Genomic DNA, 19,499 nt, shown 5'->3' on the forward strand with positions numbered 1-19,499 from the left:
TTTTAAAAATGGCGGGTGCTGGTGCTCCGCGTGCGTTCGGTCAATCAGCGTACACTAACGTCACGGATAGTTCCTATAGTGCTGGTTTAGACCCTACTCTGAAGTAGGACCCAAATTAGTTCCAACAAATAGAGTTCCTAGAACTAAAATCGTTCCTAGTTCCTGCGGTGCGAACACGCCGACATCCGGGTACTTTAGCCAATAGTTCTAGGAACTGTGAAAAGGTTCCTCCGGTCGGAAAGCGGCTATTATGGATGTTTCACATTTTTACTGCATATGCTCTTTGCATTTCTAATTTGTTCATAGCATTGTGCAAAATAAAAAATACACCCTTATTTACAATGGTTGCAGGTTCGAGTCTCAGGTCCGGCAGGAATTGTTGGTGGGGGGAGTGAATAACCAGCACTCTCCACCACCCTCAATACCACGACTGAGGTGAGACCCTTGAGCAAGGCACCGAACCCCCCAACTGCTCCCCGGGCGCCACAGCAACATGGCTGCCCACTGCTCTGGGTGTGTGTTCACAGTGTGTGTTCACTACTGTGTGTGTGTGTGCACTTGGATGGGTTAAATGCAGAGCACAAATTCCAAGTGTGGGTCACCATACTTGGCCACACGTCACTTCACTTTCACTTTCACTTTACAACTTACTGTAATCATAGTACTGTAATCATTCATGCACATCCAGACGTTCCTCTCTGTCTGGCCACATGAAAGTTGAGATTCACCTGAGAGAAAATTTTCAATTTAGGATACATTTTCAGAAAAAAAAGAAAAGATTTTGACAACTACTTCAACATTGTTGACTCAAGCAATGAAATGAGGACTATTAGTTTTATATGGAATGACTATTCAGCATTCACAAGTATAGTTAATTTTGACTGACATGACATAAGCAAATTATGTTATAAAACAGCAGAGAGTTGTATGAAAGCAATTGATGCAATGTTGAAGAATGTTCTTTGCAAAACAGTTTTGTACAGTAGATGTTTATTTATATGTTACTTATTGTCAGTCATCACTTGTGGAGTAAATCTACTAAATTTCATTAACTACAACATTGCATCAGTATAACTTTTACTCTCTATAGTTCAGGACCATATGTACACTGAACAGTGTTCATTTAACACTGAGGTATTTGCAATGTACAATTAAACAGCATCTTAATAATTAATTAAAATTAATTGGAAGATTTTCTTGGTCTTTTAACTATGAACACACAATAAGAAATGTGATATGCAATACATGTGAATTCCATTGTGGTCTTGCTGGCATCATACCAGCATTCAAAGGCAAACATAGGCTGGTTTACCAGAACATCCGCTTCCCAGCAAGCAGCATCCCATTCTGGTCCAAGCATAAATATAATAAAATATACAATATGCTGTTGGATTTTTCAGCAGGGACGATCTATTTCTCTATTTCACTCATCACTACATATATATGCCTTCTATCCATACATACATGCATATACATACATCCAGCATTGTGTATGTTTGAAGCCTCAGTCCTTTTCAAATAGTTATATAATTGTTTTTGCTCTCTTCCCAATAGACTGTCCAGTGCATTTAAACCAAGAACACTTTCCAGTTTTAAAAACCATGGGAACGAGAATAATAAAAAATGTAAGTAACATTGAATTTATTTTATTTGTCTTCTATTTGAGTTTCTGTGAAGGATAAGGCAGCTATGAAATCTAAAAAAAATAAACTACTAATGCTGCCTTCACGTGCTATTGGAAATTTCGTAGGCCTACTTCCCACTTCTGAAGTCGTAATTACGAGCTCATTGTATTCAAGTTTTTGACTTGAGAGGGCGTTCATGTCCAGTTTTTAAACTAGGAAACTAGTATTTACAATAATTACGATAGCACATGAATTAATAATATAGATGTAAAAAAAAAGTTAATGTTATTTTCTTTAAATTTCAGGGGAAAAAAGAGACAAAAGTGCGCTGGCAGCCTTGCTCTGGCTGGTATGTACTTTTTACATTGATTTCACAGGGACCAGAATGTTTTTGTTAGTCGAAGCTTTGCATGCAGAGTTTTCAAGTTAAGAAGCTGTAAATCAATCTTTATTTTCTTTATCTTCTAATATTCTGCTACTGAAATGCAGTTGTACTTGCATAATAAATGCATCAATAAATGTCACAAAGATAAATTATTTCAAATGTATTTAGTTTTTCAGTGGAGCAAAGTGGAAGGGCACATGGGAGCCTTATGAACTTTTTCATGCAGACTGATTTGTAAATGAATAAATAGAAGTTGTTCAAGTTGTTGTTTTTTTCTTCAGAATCTCACTGCAGTTTTCAGACACCTCTTCATTTCACCTCTTCCTTTGTTTTCTGTCCTGTGTTGTCTTTTCTCCTCCTCTTTCCTACTGAAATGTCATTTTCTGTTAACATATTGCCGGCATTTGAGAAGACTGTGTTCTCCCTCATTGGGGAGGTTTTCGTTGAGTTTTTGTTGTTTTTCAATAAAGCTTATTACACAGTCTGCCTCATCCTCAGTCCTTGCCTCATCTCTACCCACAACCCTGACACTAAAGTTCATTTAACATGGAACTGTGATACTTACTGCTGGGGTATTACTGGCTTGTGAAATAATGAAAATGTCTGTGATAACAATAGTTAAAAATTCACTATTTGTTCAAACTTTACCAGATTTGTTTTTAATGTTTACAACATTACATTCAATAAATACATGCATTATTAATACATATGATGACATTATGTTTTTATATAGGTATATCATAAATTGTGAATAAAAAATAACATTAATAACGTGGCATTTTTAGTGCTACAATCAATAAATTATTTAACATCTTTTAAATAGTTAAGACAGAAATATATATTTTGGTAATTACACAAAAACTGCTCCACATATCAAAGAATGCAGACGTAATGTAATGTTGTCAAAATGGTTTATGTTGGAATATTTTTTGATGATTTACAATGATTTACGCCATTTGTTGGCGCCGTTTGGTCTGCACATCCTGCAAGGAAGAATCTTGAGACAATAGAGGTGTTTGTGGATAAGGATGCCAGCGAGTTGATTAGGTCTCAGACTAGAGGGGGTTTTGATCACGGGGTAATTTCAGTAATTTAATCATATAGAGAGCTGACAATCTGATCACCTTCTTTGCGTTACAAGGCTCACACTCTCACTCACACACTCTCACTCACTCGCACGCTCGCACGCTCACACTCTCACTCACACACTCGCACGCTCGCTCGCAGGCTCGCACACTCAGGCTCACTCACACGCAGGCTCGCTCACTCACACGCAGACTCGCTCACTCACACGCAGACTCGCTCACTCAGATGCAGGCTCACACGCAGGCTCGCTCACTCACACGCAGGCACACGCAGGCTCGCTCACTCACACGCAGGCACACGCAGGCTCGCTCACTCACACGCAGGCTCGCACACTCACACGCAGGCTCGCGCACTCACACGCAGGCTCGCGCACTCACACGCAGGCTCGCTCACTCACACGCAGGCTCGCGCACTCACACGCAGGCTCGCGCACTCACACGCAGGCTCGCTCACTCACACGCAGGCTCGCACACTCACACGCAGGCTCGCACACTCACACTCAGGCTCGCACACTCAGGCTCGCACACTCAGGCTCGCACACTCAGGCTCGCACACTCAGGCTCGCACACTCAGGCTCGCACACTCAGGCTCGCACACTCAGGCTCGCACACTCAGGCTCGCACACTCACACGCAGACTCACACGCAGACTCGCACACTCACACGCAGGCTCGCACACTCACACGCAGGCTCGCTCACTCACACGCAGGCTCGCTCACTCACACGCAGGCTCGCACACTCACACGCAGGCTCGCACACTCACACGCAGACTCGCACACTCAGGCTCGCACACTCACACGCAGACTCGCTCACTCACACGCAGGCTCGCTCACTCACACGCAGGCTCGCACACTCACACGCAGGCTCGCACACTCACACGCAGGCTCGCTCACACGCTCACTCGCTCGCTCACTCACACGCAGGCACGCTCACTCGCACGCTCACTCGCACGCACGCTCACTCGCAGGCTCGCTCACTCACACGCAGGCTCGCTCACTCACACGCAGGCTCGCTCACTCAGGCTCACTCACTCAGGCTCACTCAAACGCAGGCTCGCTCGCTCACACGCAGACTCGCTCACACGCAGGCTCACTCGCACGCTCACTCGCACGCTCACTCGCACGCACGCTTACACGCTCACTCACACGCAGGCTCGCTCACTCACACGCAGACTCGCTCACGCTCACTCGCTCGCTCACGCTCACTCGCTCGCTCACTCACACGCAGGCTCGCTCACTCACACGCAGGCACACGCAGGCTCGCTCACTCACACGCAGGCTCGCGCACTCACACGCAGGCTCGCGCACTCACACGCAGGCTCGCTCACTCACACGCAGGCTCGCACACTCACACGCAGGCTCGCACACTCACACGCAGGCTCGCACACTCAGGCTCGCACACTCAGGCTCGCACACTCAGGCTCGCACACTCAGGCTCGCACACTCAGGCTCGCACACTCAGGCTCGCACACTCAGGCTCGCACACTCAGGCTCGCACACTCAGGCTCGCACACTCAGGCTCGCACACTCAGGCTCGCACACTCAGGCTCGCACACTCAGGCTCGCACACTCAGGCTCGCACACTCAGGCTCGCACACTCAGGCTCGCACACTCGCACACTCACACGCAGGCTCGCACACTCACACGCAGGCTCGCTCACTCACACGCAGGCTCGCACACTCACACGCAGGCTCGCACACTCACACGCAGACTCGCACACTCAGGCTCGCACACTCACACGCAGACTCGCTCACTCACACGCAGGCTCGCTCACTCACACGCAGGCTCGCACACTCACACGCAGGCTCGCACACTCACACGCAGGCTCGCACACTCACACGCAGGCTCGCTCACACGCTCACTCGCTCGCTCACTCACACGCAGGCACGCTCACTCGCACGCTCACTCGCACGCACGCTCACTCGCAGGCTCGCTCACTCACACGCAGGCTCGCTCACTCACACGCAGGCTCGCACACTCAGGCTCACTCACACGCAGGCTCGCTCACTCACACGCAGGCTCGCACACTCAGGCTCACTCAAACGCAGGCTCGCTCGCTCACACGCAGACTCGCTCACACGCAGGCTCACTCGCACGCAGGCTCGCACACTCAGGCTCACTCAAACGCAGGCTCGCTCGCTCACACGCAGACTCGCTCACACGCAGGCTCACTCGCACGCACGCTTACACGCTCACTCACACGCAGGCTCGCTCACTCACACGCAGACTCGCTCACGCTCACTCGCTCGCTCACTCACACGCAGGCACGCTCACTCGCACGCACGCTCACACGCAGGCTCGCTCACTCGCACGCAGGCTCGCACACTCAGGCTCACTCAAACGCAGGCTCGCTCACTCACACGCAGACTCGCTCACACGCAGGCTCGCTCACTCGCACGCACGCTCACTCGCACGCTTACACGCAGGCTCGCTCACTCACACGCAGGCTCGCACACTCAGGCTCACTCAAACGCAGGCTCGCTCACTCACACGCAGACTCGCTCACACACTCACTCGCAGGCTCACTCGCACGCTCACTCGCACGCGCGCTCACACGCAGGCTCGCTCACTCACACGCAGGCTCGCACACTCAGGCTCACTCGCACGCTCACTCGCACGCACGCTCACACGCAGGCTCGCTCACTCACACGCAGGCTCGCTCACTCACACGCAGGCTCGCACACTCAGGCTCACTCACATGCAGGCTCGCTCGCTCACTCGCATGCTCACACGCAGGGTCGCTCACTCACACGCAGGCTCGCACACTCAGGCTCACTCACACGCAGACTCGCTCACTCACACGCACGCTCACTCGCACGCTCACTCACACGCTCTCACTCACACACTCACTCGCAGGCTCGCTCACACGCTCGCACGTTCGCTCACTCGCACGCTCACACACACTCTCGCATGCTCACACACTCACTCGCTCGCAGGCTCGCACCCTCACTCGCAGGCTCGCACACTCACGCGCTCGCAGGCTCGCACACGCTCACGCTCACTCACACGCTCACTTACCCTTCATGTTAATTAAAGTAATGGACCTCCCTATGCCAACACTGTACGTTTCTTCACCACAACTGCATATGGAATTAGGTAGTGCCATTGGTAAGAGTCGATCTACAATAAAAAAAAGAAAACATTAAAAGAAAATGTTTCAATTCATAACTTCGCAAGTTCAATAAAAAAATTAAAAAGGAAGTTTGACAATGGCAGATTGTAGTTATGTGACTATTCTAAGAATTACATTTATAATGACATTTATTAGAAAGTAATTATTCAAAAACTAAAATAAGACAGTACCTTCATGATGGTGAAAATATTGCCCATCAGAGTCCTGCTTCACCACTGTGGTGGGAGGTACAGCCTTGTAGAAGCCGAAAATCATAGTGCTTCTGTTGTGAAACACTTGTGTACGGTGTATAGCACAGTCACAGTCAATGCAGGTGTATTGTTTTGGCAAACATTCTTTGCATTTGACCACCGCCACCTTTGCCTTGCACTGTGAACACAACTGTGTTGTGATATGCTCTGTTGCAAGTCTGTTGCTGATTAACAAGGGTCTAGCCTCCCTCCATCTTTCTGATGAAGCTGCTGTCTATGTGCCCCAATGCAGTGATGCTGAATGTGGGGTACTCTCACAATGAAGGGTAGAGCCCCCCCCCCCCAAAAAAAAACAATTGCAAATTATGTACACCACTGAGAGTAACAAAACAGTCTCCTGTCTAATGACACGGTGCAGTTACTGTTATTGCTTTTTGTTACAATGTAGGGCACTGTTGTGCTAATTTGAAAAAAAAAAAAAATTATATATATTTTTTTAAGTTTAAGCAAAGCATTTTATATAAGTATCATAGATCAAAATCATTTGGGGCTACTGGGGCTCATATGGGGATCTTTGCACATCATGAAAAATGTATAGTTTCATATAATTTATATCCAAAAATAAAGACATGAATTTACAATAAGACCTAATAAATGTAAAAAAAAAATAAAAAAAATCATATAGGCCTAACCAACCATGATCTGGACCCTGATCTGGAACAGATTCTGTTGGCTGTGGACATGCCCTTGATTGGCTGACTCTTGAATCTGAATGTAAAAGTCAGTCAAAACATCTTTGTTATTTAAAAAAAACTAATGTACAATATAATAAATTATTTTCCTTTAGGATGACAAAATCTTACCATGTGAAGTAGAAGATTCTGCCCTTTGCGGACGTGACTTCTCTCTCATTTTACACTTGACTTTACAGCTGGACTGGATCCTTTTTTTCCTCTTTGTCTGTAAAAATCAAACATTACACTATATCTGTGCATCATTAAAGTCGGCATGAAATCAAATTTGACAAATCTTCTTTTTATATGTAATATTGTAGTGTTTATTATAAATGATTTATCTGTGCACTTCATTATTTTTTTTAAATTCATGTACCCTTATAATCTTTAATCAAAAACATTACCCTTCCCTCCCCCCTCGAAACGACCTCTCTTCTCTTTTGGTCACGTGCCATGGCGAAAGGGTGCGGCCAGAGCCGATGAGGGTGCGGCTATCGGTGTCTGTCTCGTTTCTGCTCTCGAGGGTGAACTTGACTCATCTTGGTTCGCGGGAGGCTCATATAAATATGAGCTGATTCCTGCCTGAAAATTTAGCTGCTCGTCCTCGTCGCCGGGCTCCTCAATAAAAAATCCTTCATGGGAGGGTAACGGTGGGGAGTCCGGTGGAGAGAAATCCTCCACAACTGAATGTAAACTGGCATTCAAATCTGCCTCCATTTTGTTTGCAACGCCCAACCTCCAACGATCCAATCAATTCCCGAAGAACGAAATCAAGCCCCGCCCTACATTTTTTTCTAATTTCAGAAGCCGTTTCACTCGGATATACGTCACAACAAGGAAAAAATGTCAATCTCAACTTCCGTTTCATGCCGACTTTAAGATCGGACGTTTTGCTATGCACATCAAGATTGATAGGATTATGACTGTCTGAATCGTAGTAAAAATTAATACTATAATTTAAAATATTTATTACATTATATCTATTGTTCCATCAATCTTTAATAATATTCTTAAAATTTTCTGTCAAATGTTATACTGATTGCCTTAAAATTTGGATGTTCAAAAACTACATTATATTACTTTACCATCACTGGTTGGACCTTTGGGTCACTTTTGTTTGGTTGGTCAAACATCTCTCTGGATTCCTTCAAAAGATGGTTGAGATTATTCTTGGAACTCTCCTGGCCAAGTGCTTGAAAAATCGTCTGTCCTTGTTTGACTATCTGACAAAGGTCCATTTGTGCAGGGTCAGTACGTTTTTTTTTAATGAGGGCATCCATTTGGCTGCGGTCATACACCTCATCGAAGCCTGCAGCAACTGCGCGCCCTTTTCTTACTAGTTCATCAAGTTTGCTGTTATCTGTCATAGTGTGTGATCTGAACATGTAAAAAACAAACAAAAAAACAATAAATGCGTCAAAATAATTATGAATATATGTATTATATTAAATATAGTATCAAACTAAGGTGACCAGATGAAATGGAAACCGGGGACATTTCCTATTTGAGTGGTCAAAATATCACTAAAATCTCATTTGTTATTATCTTTTAATTAAAAAACAGGGACAATACATTTTTGAATGTGTTGTTATTGTTGTTAGAGGCTCCCTATATTATATTAACATTAACAATTATTATGATTTAGTTTGATTATTAGGATTTTTGGTCTGGATTTACCATATATACCCGAATATAAGACGAGGTTTGTGACGTCAAAAATAATAATGTCCATATCTGACTCGGAGTATTCCAAATGTTACGTCAGTTGTGATGTAAAATAAAGCGTGCACCGTGTCTGCGGGAGATTTACGGCTCATATTATCCCTCATGCAGTTACAGTCTTATATTCAGGGTCGTCTTACAGTACGGTAATACAATTCAATGAACCGCCAAAACAACAACAACAACAACGCTGATGATAAATATGAACAACACTATGATAAATAAAACTATTTAAAAAATATTTTAACATTTATAATTGTATTTAATATTTTTATTTTCATAAGTTTGTACTATATAAATTACTTTTTTAATTCAAATGTTTTGTTAAGTTTGCGCTTGCAATTAACTCTTATTCTCAGTTGGTCTTGTTATTTTGTATTTTAAGCAGAAAGTATGTGCATTTCTACACATGTATTTGTTGCGATTGTAACGCTAATTGTTTAGGTTTTTTATAAGTGTGTGGTACACTTTGTGACTGCGGAACTTTTGGGGACAAAACAATCCCGCACCTTGTTGAGGCTCTTTTATTAAGCACATACATACAGTCTTAATTTAATTTAACATGAACAGTTAGTCACTAGTCAATATCCTTGAAAGCGATAACGATGTTTCTTTTTATTATTTGACGATAATGGCGCTCTGCCCTCGGTTACGTTATTCAAGTAACTTAACGGCGCGCGCGCGAACAAGTCGAATCAGCGTATCTCACAGGCTGCTGTATGTTGGTTGAGCGCCTTTTTTGCAATATATCTGCGGGTTGTTTTGAACGAGATGTAAAACGGGGACATTTCCGGGGACAGAACACCAAAAACCGAGAAAACGGGGACGTCTGGTCACCCTGGGTGCGTCTTAATCAGCTCCTAGTTCAGTAGTCAGGACACTGATGAGGGAGCCAGCCCATTGACTTGTGTACTGATCAGTGCCCTGACTACTAAACTACGGAGCTGATTGAGACGCACCCCCTATCTCTCCAATGCTAAAACCTAGCATTACTCCAGTCGATGCACTTTTTCTATTACAAGACAGCAATCTGTTGTTATCTAACAGGACAAAAAGCAACAACTGCACTTAAAATCATCTTATTTCATAAAACACACATATAAATGAACAGAAGTAAATAAATAAATAAATAAATAAATTTCCTCACCTGGAAAAACAGACATCCAAACTGTAACGAACGGAGTCTGTTGCAACCCTGAAATGAGTCCGACTCCGACACGTGTTCGGGAACGCGCACTTTTCCAATATTAATTTGACATCAAAACCACAGAATCATAACGTTTATAGTTCATAAGACCTCGAAGCAAATTAATAATAAAATATAAATTAAATATAAATTCACTACATACGATTTAAAAGCAGCTTCATATAAATGCATAAATGGATATACGTTGAATCTATACGTATTTTAAGTTTTAATACGTAAATATAGATACGTATCGAACCTGAAATAACGTCCATATGATACGTAAAAGTCACTATAATACGTAAATATATATACGAATTGGATCGTTTTTATTTACGTCTAAATATGTACGTTTCGTGTGTGAGATCAGGCTGCGTTGTCATCGACACAAGTGTACAAGGAGTGAAAATATTTTATGCATTGATCCTTGCAGGAATACAGAACAAAGAATGTGACATTCAACTTCAATAAATACACAAAATCATTACATTCTTGTAGTATCTTCACTATAAATCAGACTATGACATACATTGAGTTAAAGTTATCACTTTACTTCTGTTTGCAGCGGTTACAGCAACAGACATGGGATCATGGTGGTCTTCAGGTCAGAACACACACACTTGTAATACAAACACGACACCTAGTGGTTACTCCAGGATACTACAATACTTCTATCGCAGCACTATATACATATATTGTTAGTTATGAATTATTTGAGTAATCTTTTAAAATGCTTAATGTCTCATACAGGTGAATTAAGACAAGCAGAAGAGTAAGTATGCTAATTCTTGTTCAAAGCTTTGACTTTATCTTTATTAACTTTATAATCAACTGATTATTATAAATATGAGTAAATCATTTACAACAAGGTTTCATTTGTTAACATTAACTACATTAGTTAACATTAACTATTATTACAGCATTTTATTCATCTTAGATAAAGTTGCAGTTTTTCGGTTCAAAATTATCCACAAAATTTTTTGAGCAAGTACATAACCAGCCAGTGTTCAAAACTCTCTGCTTGCCATAGCTCGATTCAACACGGTAAGCTTGTAATAATGTTTTTAATTCTGCGGGAAATTCAAGCATGTCTTTGCGTCATTACGTCACATCTGTCCACATAAAGAAGAGTCTCGGCTAGTAGGCTATGAGTGTGAGGATGCTGGAGATTTATAGCCTTTTCTCACAGCACTTGATATAATTACACTTATCAATTTGATGGCGGATCCAGAAAGGTTAAAACGACAATCATCAGTGACAACTAGAGATTCACCCGTTGTAAAACGCAAAAGACTTCAGGCTTCGGAGAAAAAAAAAAAAGAGACTGCAACCGGCCCGTGCGAACACAAGGATAATATCGGGAGGGCATTAAATGTAGTCACGCAATGCTGATGTTGTTAACATTAACACTTTTAGAAAAAAGTATAATTTCCACGGTTTGGCGTGATATGATAAGAGATCGTTAGATTTAATCAGCGTGATTTACTGCAATGCTTTTTTCCTCTTAGTTGATCAGAACAAAAGTGGATGTTACTTACTTGTTCAGACGACATTTTCCGGTGAAAACTCTTATGTTGGTCATACTTCCAAAAAGTAGAATCTGTGATTGCGAATGACAGTATCCACACCGGCAGCGACTGACAGCCGCACATTCTCCTCTAAACACTGGATTCATCCGCGCTGTGCCGTGCCGAGACACAACCCACGTAAAGTTGATAATTCCGCGAATAACTGCAGTTGCAGATTTCGAACAGAGATGGCGACAGAGGAAAAACTATGGACTGCAGCTTTAATTTCAACATTTTTAAAATGAATAGTTACTCGTCAAGTGGAAGTTTATATGGAAAGTGTAACTTATACTGTATTCAGCAGCTCCTTAAACCACAACAGATTGTGATTTTGACAACAGAACATGATTGTGTTCACAGCAAATCACATTTCAGTTACACACACACAACTCTATGAATTAAATTATGAGATAATAATATAATACTTGTAGATACTTTAAGCTGGCTGTTTTTACATAGATCATTATATTATAGCATGAACGATGCATAAAACTAATGATTCTAGTTCAGTGAGTTGAATGCAATGATGTACACTACCGTTCAAAAGTTTGGGGTCAGTAAGATTTTTAATGTTTTTAAAAAGTCTCTTCTGCTCACTAAGGCTGCATTTATTTGATTTATTTGATAAATAAATACAGTAATATTGTGAAATATTATTCCAATTTAAAACCACTGTTTTCTATGTGAATATACAGTAAAGTGTAATTTATTCCTGTGATCAAAGCTGAAATTGCAGCATCATTACTCCAGTCTTCAGAGTCACATCCTTCAGAAATCATTAATGTTGAAAACAGTTGTGTACAAATTATTTTCAAATTATTTGATGAATAGAAAGTTCAAAAGAACAACATTTATCTGAAATCTAAAGCTTTTGTAACATTTAAATTTTATTTTAAGAATTTTTATTTTATTTTTGGGGGAAAGAAATAAAATAAATCAATAATTTTATTCATCAAGGTTGAGTTAAACTGATCAAAAGTTACAGTAAAGAAATTGATAATGTTAGAAAATATTCTATTTTAAATAAATGCTGTTCTTTTGAACTTTCTATTCATCAAATAATTTGAAAAGAATTTGTACACATCTGTTTTCAACATTGATAATAATCATAAATGTTTCTTGAGCATCAAATCATCATATTAGAGTGATTTCTGAAGGATCATGTGACACTGAAGACTGGAGTAATGATGCTGAAAGTTCAGCTTTGATCACATGAATAAATTACACTTTACTATATATTCACATAGAAAACAGTGGTTTTAATTTGGAATAATATTTCGCAATATTACTAATTTTGTTTGTATTTTTAATCAAATAAATGCAGCCTTGGTGAGCAGAAGAGACTTATTTTAAAAACATAAAAAAAAATCTTACTGACCCCAAACTTTTGAACGGTACATCTGAGACGGAGAGAAGTTATCAAGAGAAGGACATACAAACTAGAACACAGCCTCTATTAGCCAATGAATTAACTAATGTTAACAAAGGAGCCTTTATTGTGGAGTTTTATAGTGTTGTTAGTTTGCTATAGTGCAAAAGTACAGCATGACAATTACAATGTGCATAATGCTTAATATAATATGTGCCATTTGGCTGTTAAACCATAAAACAGACGAAACAAATATCCAGTGCTGTCTACTAATGAAAATTGTTTTGATATTTCAGGGAATTGCAAAAAAGCGTTAATGAACTGAAGTTCAAAACTCAAATTCTCATTGATAAACTAAAGGAACTGGATTTGACTAAAAGCCGAAGTCAAATTAAGGAGATCACAGATTATTTCACAAACTCAATCAAGATTGGAAGTCTGAGTAAACCTTATGACACCATAAAAAGGCTTCAGAAGGATTCTGCAAAACTGAAGAGAATTGACGAAACTCGCAAACTGCATGAGGACCTAAAAAAAGCAAGGGATGATCTATTAGTAAAGATTGCTGATTACAATGTCACACGTGAAAACAAGACAAAAGCAGAAGAATGTATTCAGACGATGAGAAACACAGCTGTTGAATTTAAGAACAATTTGAATTACATTTAAAGTGGCAACTAATAAATCCTGCAGAAAGTGTTCAGTCTTTGAAAGCAGTGAATTCTGAATTATAGAAGTTTACATATTCTGGGATTGTCTACTGTAGATCTGATGATTTCAGGGCTAGAAACTCTCACATTACAGCAGAGGGTTTCTCTAATCAGAAAATAGTGACGAAAATGAGGTCAAACGTACTTTTTTTCTTTTTTACATTGAGTTTGTAATATGTGATTAAATTTTACTTACAAAAATTAGGTTTTTGAAAGATTTCATTTTATTTTTTAATGAGCAACTGTTTGATTTTTCTGATAATTTTTCTGGCTCTGTATGACCTTGGAGAAACTCTATTTGTCTTTGTAAATGAACCACTTGTTCTGGAGTTTAGATTCTGTTTATTTCTTGTTAAATTATTCAGGCATTCATTTTAATTGCCCTTTTTGTTGTATATGTTACTGTTTTGTAATGTAATGTAAAATAAAATAAAAACTATAATCATGCTTTCCCAACTGATGTAGATGTAGAAGATCAAAATATCCATTAACAAATAAATGTACATCTGATCTCACCAACATATTCACCAAACTGTGTGATCTTTTATAAGTAAGCCTGGGAAGGTATTTGAAATAAATGAAGCTAAAATTAACAAATGTTTGTTTACAATATTCAATCTTGTAACTGTTCTTGGTGTACGGGATGGTTTACTGAAAATGTTTTTGGTCTTTTTCATTTATACTTTAATAACTGACTTTTATTAGACTTTCACCATATCAAACAGATTAAAACCAAAATACATATAATGTCATTATAAAATTCTCCATGATTATTTAATATATTAGTTTATTAATCAGTAACGTTTTTGAAGAGGAATTTACTCTGTAAGATGTTGAGTTGTTAATAAAAATATAGTTTAAAGAATGTTTCAGAAACATCATTCATCACCTTAAAAAACGTTCCAGTAACATTAAGAAAACTGGACATTGTAATGTTCCCATAAGCAGAACAATGTTTGGGAAGCGTTCTGTTATCTGTGGAGTTCGTCTCTCCTGCTCTCGAGCTTCATCTGGTGGACATTAAACAGCTGTGATGAAACATGATTAGTCTGATATCAACAGCTTTAAAGGAACCGTATGTAGGATTGTGGCCAAAACTGGTACTGCAATCACTTTAAAAATACTGTAGAGCGGTGTATCTCCTCCCCCTACCCCCTGACTCGAGGTTGCCAGATAAGCTGCAGGATTCAGCAGAAACGTAGGCTGCTTCAATGAGCTTCCAATGGCAAGTGACGACGAGACGTACACAGAAAGTTTTTTTCTGTTAATTATGTTTATGCTATAGATATTAAGTAATTAATAAGTAGTAATTAATAGTAATTATTAAGTAATTATATATTTAAAAAAATGTACTAATTGCCATTAGTTAAATATAATCGTAAAGATGTATGCTCGTATGTGACAGTATAATCGTAAAGATGTTATGCTCGTATGTGACAGAATAATCGTAAATATGTATGCTCGTATGTGACAGACAGAACGGTAGCTGTTAGTCTAACTTGTAACGTTATGTATCTGTCATTAATGTAAGTACAAGCACAAGCCTATGTCACTATGTGTAACCAATATCAAAGATACAGCTATTCATTTAGCTGATGCTATAAGTGAAAGTGGCCAGCTGTATTTTTGTACTTACCCTGCAGCACACGTCCATAACACGCTAAAATATGTGATGTGAAATACAGGTCAACTTGCAGCATGTGTAACTTAGTCCACGATATACGTGAAGAACGAATGACGAATAATTTTTTCTGAGGTAAAGTTAGGCTTCTGTCTCAATTACGTTTCAAATTGCCATAATGAGCGTGCTAATGTTGTTTTCCTCAGCGTCTCGGCATAATGACAGAGAAACGGGCTCCTATAATGCATTGCTAATGTTAGCATACGTCCATGTGAGCTAATGTTACGTTACTTTGCACGAACATGCATAACTTTGTTCGACTGTCATGAATATATGAAATGTCCATTGACATCAAGTACAAGTTAGCCAAGCATAGATGAATCTTATAAGATTACCTGTCCAGATAAGCAACGTTGGCGTCTGTGTTCAAATTCTTCTCCGTTTTCAGCCGTCTCTATCTTTCAAAAGCATCTCCAATACAAATTCTGGTTTAATTTCGGACTTTGTCACGATTAATTTCTGAATTATAACGAGGTCTTTTTGATTTAGTAACGTTAGACATTTTTATCCGACTAGAGTTGGGGTAGGTTAGAGCAAAGCTGGCAACCCGGATCCCGAAACACTACTGACTTCGTGATTGGTAGATAGCTGGAGGGAGGCGCGTCAGGCCAAAACACAAAATGACAACATCAACATCAGTTGAGGGCTGCAAGTCCATTTTTTAAATGACAATAGCTTAGCCATACTACTGTTGTCAGTGATATAAGTATTTGAAATGAACATGATTTCTTAATGTCTAGTGACACATCAGGGCCATTTTATGATTAATTGAAATAGATTTCTTACATACAGCTCCTTTAAGATACATTTACATTAAATACAACTAAAAAACACACTAATGCAGATAACTGGGTAGAAAACTAAGTTAAGAAGGAGCATCACTATAAAGAGTTATCAAATATTAAACAGACAGTCTACTAATACTCCACTTATACTCCACTAATACTCCACTAATACTCTATTAATACTCTACTAATACTCTATTAATACTCTACTAATACTCCACTTATACTCCACTAATACTCCACTAATACTCTATTAATACTCTACTAATACTCCACTTATACTCCACTAATACTCCACTAATGCTCTATTAATACTCTACTAATACTCTATTAATACTCTACTAATACTCCACTTATACTCCACTAATACTCCACTAATACTCTATTAATACTCCACTAATACTCTATTAATACTCTACTAATACTCTATTAATACTCTACTAATACTCCACTTATACTCCACTAATACTCTATTAATACTCCACTAATACTCCACTAATACTCCACTAATACTCCACTAATACTCCACTAATACTATAATGAGAGTTATTTGACACATGTGCAACGTTTCAGTTGATGATGAAATTAAAGTTTTTTTTAAGACCACAGAAGCAACACTTTCAAACAAATCATGTCAGATATCAAGTGGAAATCCTGGGATGGAAGTAAGCAGAAAGCACACAACTACTCTACAGCCCATAATAAATATCTTCATCCCTTTCAAGTTTTTGCACTAAACAGTATCATGTTATTGTATTACTATTATTATTACCTTAACTCACAATGACCAGTGGCCACTGCATGTCTGAACGGTGTGAAGTGCGGATCGAAACAAAGCTGGATGTTAGTGAATGCCCATTTTAAGAGAAGTGCAAGAGGATTTGAAACCTCGAAGTCTTAAAGGACAGAGGGCAACTTTAGGTCATCATCTGAGAGCAGGGGATTTTCTTTACAGTGAATGCCATCCCACAAAGTTGCATAACTTCCATATTGTGATGCTGAAGTCCCCTTTACTTCTTCTAGTACATCTGTTTTCTCAACAACTCTTTCGAAATGGAGAGAGTTGGCTCATACTGTCAGGGTTATGTTCTGTGAAGTCTTTGTTTGTTATGAAGTTTCATTGATTTATCTAACTGACCTGTCCCTCGCTAATGAACTCATCGACTCATTTGTTTACCCTCATGTATTTAAGCCCTCAGTTTCAGTTTGTTCCTTGTCCTGGATTGTTTGTTCTGAGTGTTTAACATTTATGTTAACGTTATCTTCTATGTGTATCTTCAATAATATATTATAATGCTTAGCATTAGTATCACAATAAGTTACGTAAATTATAAATAAAATGATCAACTGAAGAAAAATTATCTGCAACACCAAAACCAGATCAGATCAGACACACTGATATTCATCAATACAATAAGAGAAACTACCATATTTCAGGACACACTTGGAAAACTTAGCATAAAGTGAAAGAGAAAATAACCTGTTTCAAGGCAATCACCCAGACAAGTGAACCCAAACTGAACCGGATAGTTTTGCAATAGTAGAACATTACAGAGATGTGCAAGTCTGTTGTTCCTTGTGTAACACTACTGTTAAAGGCGCATAAAACAGCAAGACCTGGGCTCCAGCAAATTATGGCGAGTTGGCTGGATTTTCTCTGGTATTTCTACAGAAACTATAAGTGACCGGCCTGGTACTTTCTAATATCACTTAATCCAGATAGCACTGACTACGCCACCTTGGGAATTGCAGCCAAAGAAATATGAAATGAACACAGGTTCGTTGGTGCAGTGAAAAGACAGTCACGTCATCCAGTAAACAAATTAATAATTTTATTTAAAAGGATAAATATTCCACTGGCATCATTTAATCATGGTATAAATCACTGGCAAGTTTATTATAATAATATTAGGAATATCACAATGCTAAAAGAACATTCCTCCAGACCCGCCTGATTCAAACACTGAATCACATCAAACCAAACATCACAAATGAAAAATACTGTACCGTTCCCACCAAATAAAGCAAAAAATAATAATAATAATAATAATAATAAAAAGAATAGAAACTGCAAGGCTAAAGCTTAGCTTAGGGGTGGCAAACTAGCTGTAATAAATTGTGCTCTCAGCCACTTATGTGTGCACAGCAAACAAAATAGAGGTGCTCAAACCCTGGTGCTCCAAACTCACAGCAAATGTGTTTCACCCGGTGACTAGCCTCCCCTCGACACACTCAGCCTTGACTCCAACCAAAAGAGAAATTAGTGGGTGCGGTACAAGGGCCAGTGTCAAATAAGGTGTTCAACTGATAAATTAAAATAGGTTAAAACTGCACATCAAAGTAGTTATCATTATGGGGATGTTTTTTACCAACCCTGTATCACATGAAATACGTTCTGAGGAAACTATTTTGCAAATCGCAATTACGTTACATGCCAACATATAAGCAGTGCTATTACGTTGGTCCTTAACCTAATATAAGCAGTGCTATTACGTTGGTCCTTAACCTAATATAGCCAATCTATTGCAGTGCTATTACGTTTGTCCTGAACATAATACATCCAAAGCAGGTTTCCATAGCAGCTAATGCTGTTCATTTTGTTTAAATTATTTACTCCTTTTTTTCTCATTGGGCTACAAAATATTATCTATGCCAGGGCGAGTCAAATGGCGGCACCCAGATAATTTTTATCTGGCCCTCCAACTGGTTTTTGATGTTTAAAAACCCTCGCAATCTGATATTAAAGTCCCCGCAAAGGTTTAGCGCGTTCAGCGGTGAGTTTAACAACGCACGTGATCATTCAGCGGTGAGTTTAACAACGCACGTGATCATTCAGCGGTGAGTTTAACAACGCACGTGATCATTCAGCGGTGAGTTTAACAACGCACGTGATCATTCAGCGGTGAGTTTAACAACGCAGCGGTGAAATTAACAACACTCAACTGCAGGTAAAACGGCATTCAGAGGTGAGTTTGACCAAAGCAACCCTCAACTGCAGGCAAAACGACATTAAAAGGTGAGTTTAACAACGCTCTCAGACGCTTGCAGTTGCAAGTAATTGGAGTTTTAGCGTTTTCTTGTCATAGTAGGACACTGCTTTAAGAAGCTGGATAACGTATTTTTATCGGAGGTTTGATTAAAAACTGTTGAGTCAGGACAATAAGTTGTTGTGTTTAGAAACTTTAGATTTGTAAGGTGGCCATTTCTTATGACTATAAATAATAGAAGAAATTATAAAAATATATTTTTATAATTTCTTCTATTATTTATTATTTTATTTTTTTTAATGTTATTATTTCGGTCTTATTGCCAGGGAAGCTGGATTGC

General features: G+C 39.6%; 2 protein-coding genes and 2 long non-coding RNA genes across 5 annotated transcripts in view; 3 read left to right on the forward strand and 1 right to left on the reverse strand.

Annotated features, from left to right (window-relative positions):
- Positions 1–2,271, forward strand: part of LOC311078903 (uncharacterized protein) — a gene marked incomplete at its 5' end in the record, with an annotated part of 4,901 nt that extends 2,630 nt beyond the window's left edge. The window contains 3 exons of the mRNA XM_084107954.1: positions 1,555–1,625; positions 1,931–1,974; positions 2,187–2,271. Of these exons, the coding sequence (XP_083964080.1) occupies positions 1,555–1,625; positions 1,931–1,974; positions 2,187–2,241 (170 nt within the window). The 3' untranslated portion in view covers positions 2,242–2,271. The remainder of the gene's footprint in view (positions 1–1,554; positions 1,626–1,930; positions 1,975–2,186) is intronic.
- LOC311079208 overlaps positions 1–19,499 on the forward strand; it is a 60,562-nt gene that overhangs the window by 17,293 nt on the left and 23,770 nt on the right. The window lies entirely within an intron of this gene.
- On the reverse strand, positions 6,083–11,726 carry LOC311079214. Of its 2 annotated transcripts, XR_014605360.1 has the most exons (5): positions 11,598–11,726; positions 8,237–8,528; positions 7,281–7,377; positions 6,397–7,185; positions 6,083–6,213 (listed from the first exon to the last, which is right to left on the reverse strand). It is a non-coding gene; the product is annotated as an uncharacterized lncRNA (long non-coding RNA). The 2 variants fall into 2 exon arrangements; XR_014605361.1 differs by lacking the exon at positions 11,598–11,726 and adding an exon at positions 10,021–10,071 and having other exon boundaries at positions 7,281–8,528.
- Positions 10,318–14,447, forward strand: LOC311079192 (uncharacterized protein). The gene is made up of 3 exons (XM_084108407.1): positions 10,318–10,663; positions 10,810–10,831; positions 13,293–14,447. The coding sequence occupies exons 1-3, from the start codon at positions 10,642–10,644 to the stop codon at positions 13,663–13,665; spliced, it is 417 nt and encodes a 138-aa protein (XP_083964533.1). The 5' UTR covers positions 10,318–10,641; the 3' UTR covers positions 13,666–14,447.

Source organism: Abramis brama, assembly GCF_963993115.1.
Source record: "Abramis brama genome assembly, chromosome: 3".
Taxonomy (NCBI): domain Eukaryota; kingdom Metazoa; phylum Chordata; class Actinopteri; order Cypriniformes; family Leuciscidae; genus Abramis; species Abramis brama.